The 14,345-nt window shown below is 39.8% G+C and overlaps 1 protein-coding gene across 25 annotated transcripts in view; it reads left to right on the top strand.

Annotated features, from left to right (window-relative positions):
• The first annotated feature begins 404 nt into the window (after window positions 1–404).
• Window positions 405–14,345, top strand: part of AAPT1 (aminoalcoholphosphotransferase 1) — a 42,992-nt gene continuing 29,051 nt past the window's right edge. For 8 of the 25 annotated variants that reach the window (XR_016042046.1, XR_016042048.1, XR_016042047.1 and 5 more), the window contains exons 1-4: window positions 405–641; window positions 3,617–3,831; window positions 12,140–12,190; window positions 14,091–14,125. Coding sequence is in view for 9 of the 25 variants with exons in the window: in XM_088848804.1 (XP_088704930.1) it covers window positions 3,777–3,831; window positions 12,140–12,190; window positions 14,091–14,125 (141 nt within the window). In the remaining 16 variants the exon portion in view is untranslated. Of the gene's footprint in view, window positions 642–2,110; window positions 2,444–3,616; window positions 3,832–9,572; window positions 12,024–12,139; window positions 12,191–14,090; window positions 14,169–14,345 lie in introns of those variants that run through there. The other 17 variants (XR_016042049.1, XR_016042051.1, XR_016042050.1 and 14 more) reach the window with 7 other exon arrangements.

The raw sequence follows: 14,345 nt of genomic DNA, 5'->3' as shown, positions 1-14,345 counted from the left end.
TTTCTAGCTTCCAACACTCTTTTCTACTGAATTTTTGATGTGCACCTCAGTTTTATGGTATAAGATTGCAATCTTACATAGACGTTTTTTTATTTTTCTATTTATGGAATCCACTTGACATAATTAGTTTAAAAGAGAGCTAGATTTTGAGTTCTCAAGCCCTTATAACTAACCAAAACTTCTAAAGGGTGTCTTTTTGGCATTATTTTCAAGACACATAGGGGAGTTCTCAAATTATTACTATTTTATTATTTAATTATTTATCTAGTTGAAGTTATTCTTTCCTAGAAGAAATTACGTCCACAGAATTTTGGAGCATTGAAAGTGTGAACGTAAATTTGGTTATTATGCTCCCGCGGGAGCATAGAATCTTTTGACAGCCACGGTTGTTAGTTTTTCTAATGACAGTGGTAGTTTCGTAATACGATCTGAAAAAATCAAGGCGGGCAGTGGCCGTTTGTCGAGCCGCCCGCGCTCTGTTTCTCAGAACCTGCTCCATTGCTTAAATGACCAAAACTCTCTCTCTCTCGCTCTCGCTCTCGCTCTCGCTCTCGCTCTCTTTCTCTCTCATCTCTCTCTCTAGAGGACAATAACAAGACACTGAATCTCCATTTCCTTTAGCAAAGGAAGAAACCGATCCCGTAAGTCACTCTTCTTCCACTAATTTTTCTCCTTTTTGTGAATCATGCTTTCTGTATCTTTCTCTGGATCATTATTTCTTTTGAATGCTTTTCCATGGTGTATACGTCTCTATTTTGTTTGGGTCATCTTTTAGACTATATCTTCTTTGTTTTTTAGTTCACTGCTTTTTGTTGATTCGTTTCTGTTGATCGGATCATGGGATCAGTTAATTTGTTTTCTTGATTTGATCCCAAATAAATCATGTTTAATGGGTGGTATTACATGGAAATTTAGAGGTTTTGTTGGTCTGCATGCTAGAATTGATGCCTGTTTCATGCATCTTTTTTATCTTGTTTCACGCAGTCATTGGTTTGTTTAAAAATTTAAATGGCATTGATCATAAAAGATTGTTAGTCATTGCAGTTTATTGGACTTGTGATGATTAGTATGAGTGCTTGGAGATAGATTTAGTTATTGGTCTGTGTTACTCTTATGGAACTTGGAACTTGTGATTTAGAATTCTTAGCCATTTTCTATATCAAAATCGTTTATCTTTTCTTCTTTTTTAGTATCACAATTTCAGTTCTTATTTTTAGCTGTTTTTAACTTCCTGTAACCAGTTGAGTTGCTTGTTTCGGATTGACATTTTGGATGGGAATAAACAGTGTGACGGGACTCGATGGAGTTCATTTAGACTCAGGTTAATAGGGTGAGGCCGAGTAACCCTGAGTTGTGCGTACAACTCGGTATATAAAAAATTTTAAAAAATTGTAAAACATGTAGGAATGTTATATAATTTGGATTTTTTTAGCAAAGATTGGTGGGTATATTTTGCCGTAATCTCTTTTTTTATATTTTCCATTTTTTAATTTTTTTTTTAAATTTCCAACTGTAAATCAGTTCCTTTAACATCCATTTTTCTCTACTTTTTAAGCTTATTTTAACTTTTAAAAGTTGTTTTTGGTTTTATTTTATTTTTACTACCTTTTTCTAATTTTTCAAAATTTTCCACCTTTTTAAATTTATTTAGGGCCTTTTGGCCTTGTGTAGGACTCGGCCGAGTAACTTGCCACCAAGGCGAGTCCTGGCACACTGGGAATTAATGTCCAATTTGTTGGGCTTGTGGCATGTTATACAGGGTAAGCTTTTGGTACTGTAGCTATAATCCTATAAATCAGAATCAATAAAAAATAAATAATTAGTTACTTTTATTAGTTTATTGACTAAAACCACAAACTTTGATCGGTCAAAATGAAATGAAAGTGAAATATGAGAGCAATACAATCATGTTGGGTCGATTTGGAATTTTGGATGAACATCTTTTTCATATTACAATGACAAAAAATCATATTTCTTGTATTACTCAACTGAAGACATAGGGTAACATGTAACTTTTTTCATTAAACATCGTACTTTGAGCCAATTTAGATGAAAACAGACTGGCTAACACCATTATTTGGACTTGTGCGATTGAACTGTGGTGTAGCAGGGCCTTTTTGATTATAGTGGTACGTAATTTATTAGGATGGAATAACCTTATAATGCTATTTGAGTTGTCATGGTATCGAGGACTAGATGGGCTGAATCAATGTCAGCCATGATTGAGGTTTTGATTTTGATGAAAGACTTTGAAGGACTGAGGCCTGTTTTTTTTTTTGGGCGAGTTAGTGGGGAGAGGGCCCCTACCCTTGGTAGGAATTGAGCCTAGGACGTACCGTTGAAAATCATCAAGCGCTAACCAATTAAGCCGGGTACTTGTCGTGACTGAGGCCTGTTAGAACATATGACCATTGATTTTGATGAAAGACTTTGAAGGACTGAGGTATGTTAGAACATATGAAGCAGATGTAACTATGTCTTGTAATGGATGTTGTGTCTCTAAATATTGTAGTTGATAGTAACTATGGCATTTAAGCATGAAATGCATGGTGTGGTACAGTCATAATTGCATAATAATATAACGTATTTGGGAATTGTTCCCCTTTAAGAAAATGGGGACTCCTACATTCTGATACTTCATTTATTCTGGAGCCTGTGAGCTTGAAATTGAATGAGCGATGGCCCTATGTTAATCACTAGCATTCAACTCGCATGAAATATTCTCATACATTTACAGAGAGAGTTTTTGAATGTGATTGATGAGGCTAGTGTTCTTGCAGTAAACTTTGAAAATTTAAGGACACAGTTTCTCTGAGTCGATGTAGAAATGTGTCAACTCTTAAAAGTCTATTTTTGAGATGGATTTTCGGACCCAATTTTCAAGGACATGTAATCTCTAACATGGAGATCATGAATATAAATAAATAAATAAATTTAAGAAATAAAAATAATGATTTTATGAAGAAAACAATTGGGCCGTTAGTTTCAATTGTTTTTAGATGGACCACCTATTTGCATCCATCTTTAAGATGGATGCTTTATACCTTGGGACCACATATTGTAGAAATGCGGTCCAGCCTGCATGAAACAATTTTCCAAAACTTAGTTGATGTAAAATCTATAGGTGAATATCCATGCGGGCCATCTGTTAAATGGCTTTTCAGGACAACACCATTTCTTTTTGCCAGCAGAGTCTCTGGCGGTAAAGAAACTCTTCTATAATGTGACATAAAACCACAAAGGAATCTAATACTTGTAAAATGTATCTTGATTAAAAGGCCTGAGACATGTATTACTATGGTTTTAGATTTTGGAATTTATATGTTGAACAAGTCATGGAACTTGAATCATTTCAAGTGATAAGATAATTGAAATATTAAATATTAATCAAATAGCCCCCCCCCAAAAAAAGTAACTGTAAAAATTAAAAATTGTAAGCATTTGCTGTAAAAATCCTTCATCACTTGTCATTGAATTTGATATGGAACCGTAAATCCTGTTTCTTGATATCTTTTGGATGAATCATTTATGATGGTCACGATGTAGTAATCACTATTTTCTTTTATTGTAAAAATTTGCTTCTTGTAAGTTGATTTTGGTGCCTTTTTTCAACCAGATAAGAAGTCGTGGTTCATAAGTTAAACTTAAGTTTTCATCACTTTGATCATTTGGAAGGCCTGAGCTGAGCATCAAAATGGGCTACATTGGCCATCATGGTGTAGGGGCTCTCCACAGATATAAATACAGTGGTGTGGATAAGTCTTTTCTTGCTAAACATGTCTTACAACCCTTCTGGAGTCGCTTTGTGTCTTTATTCCCCCTTTGGATGCCGTAAGTTATCTGACTTTGGTTAGTTATTGAAGTTTTTATCACTGTTGATTTGATAGTAAATAATATGCTTTTCTTTCAGTACTTTGAGAAAAATCTGCTTTCTGTTAGTAGTTGAAAATTGCCATCTAACTGAATAAGTAATGATTCTGTTTGCAACATTCCTTCACAAGGAATTTCTTTAAATAGAATGTAGTTTGTAATTGCATACCAGATATTGACTTTATTTTACATGTATGTTTTTTTACAGCTTTTGTATGGTTATCTTGTTATTAAGCATTTCCTTTTAAAGGTCATAATAATACTGATGTATTTCCATGTTAACTTTGAGTCAAAATATGGTCCTTTGATCCAATGGTGTGGCAACTGACAGAGGTGAATGGGTCAATAGCTCATTCCATATTTCTTAAAGCCTGTTAGCATGGAGTCAGTCAAAATATGGTCATCCATAAGACTTCTTCTCCTCCCCCCCCCAACTAATTTACAATTCATTGGAGTAAACGAAATAAAATAAAAATTTGTGGCATAAAGCCCCTTAACATCTGGCTGTGGAATTCAAAATTCCATTATGGATAAAGATTGCTTTGAGGAATGGATTTTCTTATTGTGTGTAAGGGAACCTAAAATTTCTAGCCGGGTCATCGATTTGATTACCAACTATTAAGGAGTGGTTAAGATGCCTTGCTTAAATGTATCCAGACTTGCTTCACATATGAAATAAGCTCCAGAAATTTCTTTATGATAAGGTCTCAACACATCAAGTGTTTGGCTTAGCCAAAATGAAATATCCAGCTCCAGAAATTTCTTTATGATAAGGTCTCAACACATCAAGTGTTTGGCTTAGCCAAAATGAAATAATTCCATGTACTTAGGAAATTTGAACTTAAAAATTTCAAAAGCAGACCATTTGATCAACTCAGTATCATCCAACAAAGGGTGATTTGGGTAACTTACAGTCATCCCTACATAACGGTTCTCTGGCATTAGAATTCCTATTTTTGTGTCATTCTTTTTACCATAATACAAGCAACATGGAAATTTCCATAATGAAAACAGAAGCTTGAATAGATTATGTTAGTTAACCCTACATCAAGAGCGGTTGGTAAATATGTCGAATTTGGAGTGAATGGTAATGATGGGGTCGGGTTGGGAACATGGTTTAAGAAACCGTTATTAGAAACATAATGGGGCTGATACATTCATTTTTGTTTTATACTGTTAATGATTGTTATTGAGGGAAATCAGCATTCAACCATAGAAATAAAAAATGGAATGAAAATTGGGAAAAAGGAAAAAATGGGTAAAATAAAGGAAAGAACAGAAAAAAAATTAACTACCAGGTGACAGGTGTCACAATGTGATCTAGAGTTCCATTCTTACCAAGTCCCACATTAACATTCCACACTGGGTCAAAAGGTAATGGAGCATAGTAGTAATTCCATACACCGCTCAGGTTGGACTGCAGTCAACCGCAAAAGCCCACACAGAGCACATCGCAACCGTTGGATCACACATCGGAGGAATCCAAAGGCTCTTGGAGCACATCTTACCACATTTTCCCAGCAACCTCTAACCCTCGGCTCGTTCTCAAATCCCATCCTTTGCAGAGGTCATCATATCGAGTAGCTTTATGCAGCCATGCATCATTCTCCAGCCAAACCCTACCCATGCAATTGCCAGCAACCCCGACAGCTTTATGCAGACATGCGTCGACCTCCCCGATATCTACCTGCAGTCGTGCGCCGCCTCCCCAACACACCCCTCCAGTGCATCGAGCTTGATCCCGGCGTTGATAGGACATATGGTTACGCCCCCATCTCGAACTGATAGGTGGCATTTGTCCCTCGGTCAAAAGTTCTGTTAATCAAGTGTCTCTTCTCGAGTTCCCACCCTGCCCCCATCGACCCTCTCGCCCTTGCCAAACCTCATGGCCACCTCCCCCTCAAACAATCCCTTCATCTTCTCTCTTCGCAAGCGTATGCCCTCCTGGCCCAAGACAGGTTGCTCCTCTAATCCTTTGGCCCCTTACTCGTCTATTCCGATGACCGGAGACCAACAACCTGGTACCACAACAACGACGAAGGCTAAACCTTTCTGCACCTCTACTCGGTGTGTTGTCTCTCCCTCCTTCTCCCCTCTCTCATTGGGAGCCTTGTCCTCTGCATCTCCTGCACTCATCGCTAAAACTCCAGCCTCTGAAACCCCTCCACTCTCTCTTCTCATTACCCCATAGTTATTTTATGAAGAGGACACCTGCCTCTATCTTCCCTCTCCCGTGTCCATCGTCCTGTGCCCAGGTCTTGCAACTTATTCTTTTTCTCACCCCTCGTCTCCCCAGTTCGTCTCTCTCCCCAACCCCAACCCTCCTCTTCAGACTATTCATTCTGTCATCCATGTATTGAACTCCCCTCTTACCCCCTGCAACCCCTGCGTGGTCATTCTCTATCTGCTCAGCCTTTGCCTTTGTCTCCATCCCGTTCCCCTCTAGCCCCAAACCTTAAGTCATCCCAACCTCTCTTTTGCTGCTCACAGGTGGTTTCTGTACCCCCTCCTTCCCCCTTCTCTTTCTCCTCGGTATTAACTACCACCTAACAGGGATCCATGATGCCCCAAACCTGCTTCGAATCTCCTGCATTCATCCCTCATTTGCCGATGGATTCGCTTGAGCCTTGTCCACCTCTTCTTGGCGGCTCTTCCCAGCAGGCCTCCTTCAAAACCCCTTCATCTTCCCCGACCCTCCAACCCTTGATCCTATCCCCCTTAACTCTCTCTCCCACTCCAATCTCCATATTACCCCACTCCAATCTCCATATTACCTCACTCTGCATCGATGTCCTCCCCATTTAAACATACGGTCCTTATTACTTTTCCCAATGGATCTGCTTTGTCTCTCGGGCTGATCTCTTCCTATGGCTTCCCCCCAACTCCTCTCGGGGGTCTTCAAACAGTTCAAAGAATACATCAGCAACATCGGTGGACTCCAGTTCTGTATACAACTTCGACTGCGCCCAAGGAGATGCTCTCGAGGTTCTGAAAGTAATGGATTTCAAATTCAAGGGCCCTAAGAAGATACTAGAGGACTTCATTACTGCAGCAGCCAAATCTCCTTTTAAAGCCAAGATCAAAGGAAAACGTAAAGTATCAAATCTTATGGCCTTTGGGGTCAATTATGACAAGCCTCATCTGCTCAAGCCTTCCCCCATCCACATCCATAGCCCCTTGGCCAGCTCCATTCCAAGACACCTCACTAGGTGCAGTGACCTTTCCAACCTTTCCTTATAGGGATCCTCATGTGGAATGTTCATGACTTGGGTCAAACCCAGAAAAGAAGAGCTATCAGAGACCTTTGTGCCAAATATTCCCTTTCCCTTCTTGCTTTGATTGAGACCAAACTCCCAACTCCCATCCTCCCTCAAATCCGCCAAATCTGGGGCCATAGGCAATGCAGTTGGGTTGCCCCCAAAGCTATAGGGGCATCAGCAGGAATATGGGTTCTCTGGAACCCCACACTTCACTCCATTGCGAGCTCTTTCAGCGACCAATTTTCAGTTACAATGGTTTTCTCCAGGCTTTTAGATGGACTACAAGGGAAATGAACGACGGTTTATGGTCCCAACCTCAACAACCTTAGGCCTTCGGTTTGGGCGGAGCTACAATCTACTACTTCCTCAATCCCCCCCACCTGGTGCCTGGGAGGAGACTTTAATGTGACCCGATGGTCTCATGACTGTAACTCTAACCACACAATCTCCCTGGCAATGGTCCAATTCTCCGATTTTGTCTTCTAAAACCATCTGCTTGGCATGCCTCTTGAAGGTGCCCAATTCACCTGGTCAAATCACTCCCTCAATCCCTCCCTTTCCAAGTTCGATCACTGCCTCATATCCCTTGACTGGGACCAATACTTCCTGGGCTCGCATTCCTCAGTTCTGCCTAAAGCAACTTTAGACCATTGCCCTATCCTCCTAGACGCCCAAGCTATTGCTGGGGCTTTTTGATTTGAAATATGGTGTCTCCACGAATCAAGTTTCGCAAACCTTGTCCAATCCTGCTGGGACTCTTATCAATATTTGGTAAGTGGATGAGCTGGTTTCCGACTTCAAAGGAAGCTACAGCTACTCAAATCTTCGCTGAAAATATGGAAATCCCAACACTAGGGTAACTTCAGACCCAGAAGGACGCTCTTCTTCATTCCATTCAGTAGTGGGACCAACTGGAAGAGGTGGGGCAGCTCTCTCAGCACGAAAGGGACCTGTGGTCCAAGGCCAAATATGAATACTATCTTATTCTTCTCAAGGAGGAAATTTTTTTGTCCTAGAGAGCCAAAGTCGAATGGTTAACGTTAGGTGACTTGGACTCTTACTTCTTTCGTAAGATAGCGAATTGCAGAAAGAGAGAAAATGCCATATCTCACTTGAAAGTTGACAACCTCATTCTCGATCAACCCCGACTGATACAACAAGCCTCTATCACCTTCTTCTCCAAGCTCTTTACTATCCCCATTGGCCCAAGACCCTACATGCATAACCTTGCATTTTGCTATCTACCTCCTGAGGAAGCTTTGCGGCTGGAATGTGTCTTCTCTGATTCATCCTTGCGGCCTTAAATGATCTTAGCCTTGACTGAGCTCCAGCGGGTCTCCTATGGCCATCTTCAAATCATTTTGAGACTCCATTTGAACTGATGTCTTGGACTTTTTCTCTGAATTTCACTCTAGAGGGGTGATAAACAAAGCCATGAATGCTACATTCCTTGCCCATGTCCCAAAAATTGAAGGGGCAAGGAGCTTAAGGACTTCAGGCCCATCAACTTAGTAAATAGCTCCTACAAACTGCTCTCCAAGGTACTTGCCTCGAGACTCAGGGCTGTGTTCAGCCGGGTCATCTCCTCCAACCAGGGGGCCTTCGTAAAAGGCTGGCAGATTCTCGATGATGCTCTTATAAGCCCAAGAGTGTACTCACTCTCGATCCATATCAAAGTCTCCGGGTCTTATCATTAAACTTGACTGGGAAAAAGCTTAAGACCATGTAGACTGGTCGTCGACAAGACTCTTAGACGGATGGCCTTCGAACCTAAGTGGGGAAGTTGGATCAAGGGCTGTATCTCCAGCGATGTATTCTCGGTGCTTATAAATGGGACCCCAAAAGGCTAGTTCTCAGCCACTAGAGGTCTTTGCTAAGGGGACCTTCTATCGCCCTTCTTGCTTGCCATTTCGGCCGAGGTCTTCAGCAACTCCATATCTAGGTTCTATCAAACGAGATTCTTGAAAGGATACCAATCCATCAGTCTTGGCCCAATAATCTCCCACCTTCAGTCTGCAGATGACACTCTTGTCTTAAAACCAGGTCAACAACAACTTACTACTCTTCCTCAAATGTTTTGAGATGGCAACTGGTTTCAAGGTGAACCTCGCCAAGTCTAATGATGGAGATCCACATGGAGCCATCCCTAATAGAGTCTCTAGCTGATAGATGGGGACATTCAGTGGAGGAATTGCCCTCGACTTATCTGGGCCTTCCACTTTGCCTCGGAAAGTCACGGTTCTCGCAATAGAGCCATGTTATTGATAAGTTCGACCCCAGATTCGCTGGTTGGAAAGCGCAGGTTTCTATCCAAGGCAGGTAGGCTCACGCTTATCAAGGCCACCCTCGCCAATACCCCAGTGGTTTGCTTCACTCTGTTTTCCTCCCTCTTCGGTGTCTTCTTTCTTTTGCGCCCTCACCTTGAACGTCAATCCTGTCTCTTCTATCCTCCCCCTCGCATCCAAAGCATGGATCCATATCCTTCCACCGAGAATTCAAGTCTTCTCTTGGATCACCATTCGCAAAAGGGTGCTGACCATTGATCAAATCCAGAGAAAAGGCATGTCTTGCCCCAATAGATGTGCCGTGTGTATGGAAGATGAGGAGTCCAATGCTCACTTGTTTTTACTCTGTCAGTTCGCCTGTGCCTTGTGGACTGCGCTACTTAAACTCTTCTGATATCCCCCTAATCTTCTCAGGCCTTCCTAACTTTCTAGTCTATGGATGGAACAAAGTGGACGAGAAATTTTCGAATTGAGAAATTTGGTTTTATTCCTTTGGTATATATAGGTTACTTTTAGGTTTGTTGAGGATGGAGGGAGGCCTTCTTCTTTGGATTTTAACAATGATTAAAAGTCCTGACTCGGGCTCTGATTCATTAGGTTCCTGAGCCTGAGTTAGCCACAAACTTGGCCGAGTCGGCCCTCAGCCACGAATTGAGATTTGGGAGTGGGAAAGATGGATTTTGCGAGTTATGCATAACTGTAAATATGAGTATAATGTTATCTGCAGTTATATTTCTGTATTATCATTTCTTCTTGTTTGAGGATTTCTAAGTTAAAAAATGAAGATGATAAAAAAAGCTCCAAAGATCTTTGCATGTATGAGCCTGAGTCACTGAATTTTTTTATCCCTGGTTTTTAAATATTTAACTTTTCTTATTTCGTGATTAAGGGCCAGTATGGATGCATGATTAAAAAATTTTCTCACTCAAAAAGCTTTTAAGTTTCTCACATTAAACTTAAAAATACTGGGACTTCATTTTATTGTGTCTATGAACCGCTTGGCTGTAGGAAGAGTATAGAAAAGTACACTTTTGTCTCTCTCTAAACCGAACGAGGCAAGATCTTCCATTTCTCTCTCCTCCGAAATACCAGGTAGGTGGTTCGTCAATTTTCACCTTTGAAGATTCACTGGGCGACAAGGGCTGTGATCAAGCCTGCGAGCCCTATTCCCATTTGCTGAGGAAAATGAAAAAAAGCAAATAAAAAGAGAAAACAAATTCTTGGTTTTTTTGAGACAAAGAAACCCACAAATCTGCTGCTGCTTAACGTAGGGGTAGAACCTCTAATTTGCAATTCCAATGAGGGAAACCAGAACACCCGAGTTTCTGATTTTGTTGGGAGAAAACAGAAAAACCTAAGACCTCTGTTCAATGTGCAGTCCTCTATTGAACCATGAACACTTTAGGTTGAACATCTCACTAGTACCATAAAAGCATGATGGAAAGGAAAATCCCCTTTACTTTGAAACATTATAGCTGCATTCCGAAATTTTATACCAGGGCAAGCAAAGGATTCAACATTGAGAACAAAATTGGAAACTGTCTTAGTTCTCATCTTTTTCTAGATTCCACAAAGCCCTGGTTTGCAGATGTACAAGAGCCCTGAGCCTATTTTCCAGAGAAAAGAAACCCAAAAGGTGAAAGAGGGTTTTTGATATTTTTAGGGAGGAAGGGTTTTGATGTTGTAGCTCTGGGGTGAGGAAGCTCCGTTATGGCTTTTAGGTAGAGATGTTTTGCTTGTTGTAGGTAGAGAGGTTCGCTTGTTGTTTTTGTTGGGGTGCGGGGGGCACGTTTACTGTGCTCAGAGATGCAGAGACACAGAGCGGTGCTGGGGGCTGTTGGGCAAGGAAGGGCTCCAAGAGAGGTAGTGTCTGATAAGCAGAAGCCCAAAGAATGCTGTGAGCAAAAAACATTTGAGTCCGACTAGAAATTTTTTAGATGCCAATTTCACGAAAGAATTGATAGCTTTTTTAATTTTTGTTGGAAAAACCTCACAACGTCCAAACACATATAGATCCTTCGGATATTTTTTATCCACTCACCATTAAATAAAATAGCATATTTGGGTACATACAAACTGTTAAGCCATTTACCTCGAAAGCAGCATCTGAAAAATTTGGGCGTGGTGAAATGTAGATTGCATGTTTGTGATTTATGTTTAAACTGTAACTGCAAATGTGAGTACATTTATCTACAGTTATATTTCTGCATTGTTCAATGTCATTTTCGTAGTTTAAAAATGACGGGGAAAACAAAATTCCAAAGATCTTTTCTTTATGTGTAAACAACAATTAGAAATCAGCTTTAGTTCATCCCATTCATGTGATATCTTCTAATCAGTTCATGGGCAAAGCTTCTGAGTGTTATTGTTTGGTGAGCCTGGAGGCATACAGAGTTTCCGTGTATTTATTGGCAGATATTATGTCGTCAATTAATTTATTAAGAAATAGGATGAGGCTTTTGACTATTGTGGCATTTAATCTGCTTATATGAAATTGTTTTCAGTTAAGTCCATTTTGTTTTCTATTTTTGTTTTTGTTGAAATTTACTAACTTTGAATATTGGTTTTACATGGTAAAACTTTTGGAGCCTTCCTCAGGCCAAATATGGTATGTTAGTACTTATAATTACTCCTTACTTAAAGACTGCAGCTAATTCAAAGTTGAGTACTTTTCCATTGCATGGCCCCTTCTGAGATTGACGATGCATTTTTTATGTTTCTTAGATTACGCTTTTGGGCTTTATGTTCTTGGTGATATCTGTCCTCCTGGCATATGTAAGTCACTTTCTTTGTTCTTAAATTCAAAGTGGTGCTATTCATTGCATCTTTAATTATTGTGCCTCATTATTGTTATGTTTTGGGCAATTCACTGGCAGTGTTTATATACTAGAGCGATGAATTCCTAACAGGAAGAACAGTATTTTGGCTGTTCCAAGTATTTGTTGTATCCATACATTTCATGAAATCTTGCTGATCTTTCTTTGTTAACCAATTTTTCTTCTTTTGTTTCTTTCCCTTAAATATTTTCCCTTCCATAAGGGAATTCAATCCTTATGGATTGATTTCCTATTTTAGCATGATTCTAGATTGTCTAAATATTTAGGGGTCATTTGGATCCATGGAAATATATCTCGATGAAATGCATGCCCAGGAATTGATGCCCTTTTTGCCCTTCTGCCTCTCAATTTCTGGGCACAAAACTTGGATTCAAGTCTTCACAAAGGGCTCATGTTCTGGAAATACAAATCCCCCAAAAAAGTTTGAAGACACATCTTCATGAAATGGCATCTCTATGGAGTGAGATTGAAACTATTCACCCAATGAAAAAGGCCCAACCCATCCACACCTCATTTCTCTCCCTCTTTTCTTGTCTTAGCGAGCAAATACCTTGCTGGACATGTTGTGGACATCCATCTGAAGTCACCGGAACTTATAATGAACTCACTAGAAAATCCTCTGAGCTTGCCAGAAAATTGCCTGGTACCATCATTGCAAACCTAGTTTTCATGGATTTCAGCATTTTCCCTGGCTATTTCAGGTTTTATAGTGTGTTTGGACTTAGAGCTCTTAGGAAGAGTCATTTTAGGGCTTTATGGGACGCACTTCTCTCTCTCTCTCTCTCTCACTCTCTCACTCTCTCTCTCTCACTCTCTCACTCTCTCTCTCACACTCTCCCCCTCTTTTCTCACCTTACAAACGAAGACCTTGCAGGAAATCTCGCCAGAAATCCATCTGAAATTGCCGGAAATTCTGATGTACTCGCCAGGAAATCCTCTGAAATTGCTACAAAGTTGCCTGATACCATCATTATAGACCAAGTTTTCATGGATTTCAGTGTTTCGCTAGCAATTTCAGGCCAGAAAGGATGAGTGATGAAGATTTTTTGGTGTGTTGAGACTCATTGCTCTTAGGAAGAGTCGTTTTAGGGCTTTATGGAAGAACTTACCAATAACTGCGGCCAACTTCACGGCCATGTATTGGTTGGTTCTTCATTAAATGGAGTGTTGTTCAAATGGGTTTCCTGCTCAACATTTAATGGTGGGGGAAAAGGGGTATAAGGGATAAGAGAGAGGTTCAGGCTCCATGGTTTAGAGAGGAACACAGAGACTGTTAAGCCTCGAGCTTTTGTGAAGCCTGAAACCTTTGTCTTTGTTTGTCATCTTCATCGAAGAAGACTTAGAGAGACTCTTATCATCTCGAGCTCCAAACCCTAGAAGAGAGCATCCACATTTCTTTGCAAAACAGTAGGCATGTAGCAACTAACTTTCAGGTATTCTTGAAATGTATTGTAAAAAGTTATAAATATATATATATATATATATATATATATATATATATATATATATATATATATATATATATATATTCCTACTTCTATGCAAGTTAGCACTAGTTTAACTTTGAATTCTTGACAAAAACTTCGATTTTTTCCTCTGATCTTGGTTGGTTGCAATAAATATCACTCTGTTTAATATCGTTCATTCCAGATATTCTATTGAATATAATATTCACTCTATGTTACTTCTCGTTAATTTATGCTGGAGGTATTGCTACTTGCTGTTTATATTGCACTAGTTGTAAGCTTTCCTATCATTGGAGGCATTCTTCTAGTTTGTACGACACCCACATTTTGGCCTCAACTTTTTAGCCTAAATCTATATTTTTTCTCTCGCAGATGTATTCGCCTTTCTTGGATACTGCTCCTCCAAGGTGGGTTCATGTTGCACATGGATTGCTTTTATTTTTATATCAGGTTTGTCTAAGTTCACTTTCTTCCTTGATACTAGTCCTTGTTTCGTCACTATGACTTCGGTATACATATCATTTAATTATTTTTTCCCATTATTTTGAAGAAAGAACTCATTCTTCTATTCATATGCACTACTTCACTTTGTTTCTTACGTAAATATATTGGCCTTTGTTCATCGTT

Source organism: Amborella trichopoda, chromosome 10 (genome assembly GCF_054954075.1).
Source record: "Amborella trichopoda isolate Santa Cruz 75 chromosome 10, AtrichopodaSantaCruz75HAP2 v2.0, whole genome shotgun sequence".
Classification (NCBI taxonomy): domain Eukaryota; kingdom Viridiplantae; phylum Streptophyta; class Magnoliopsida; order Amborellales; family Amborellaceae; genus Amborella; species Amborella trichopoda.
The sequence above is the reverse complement of the archived record's forward strand: the minus strand, read 5'-3'. Positions and strand labels throughout refer to the sequence as shown.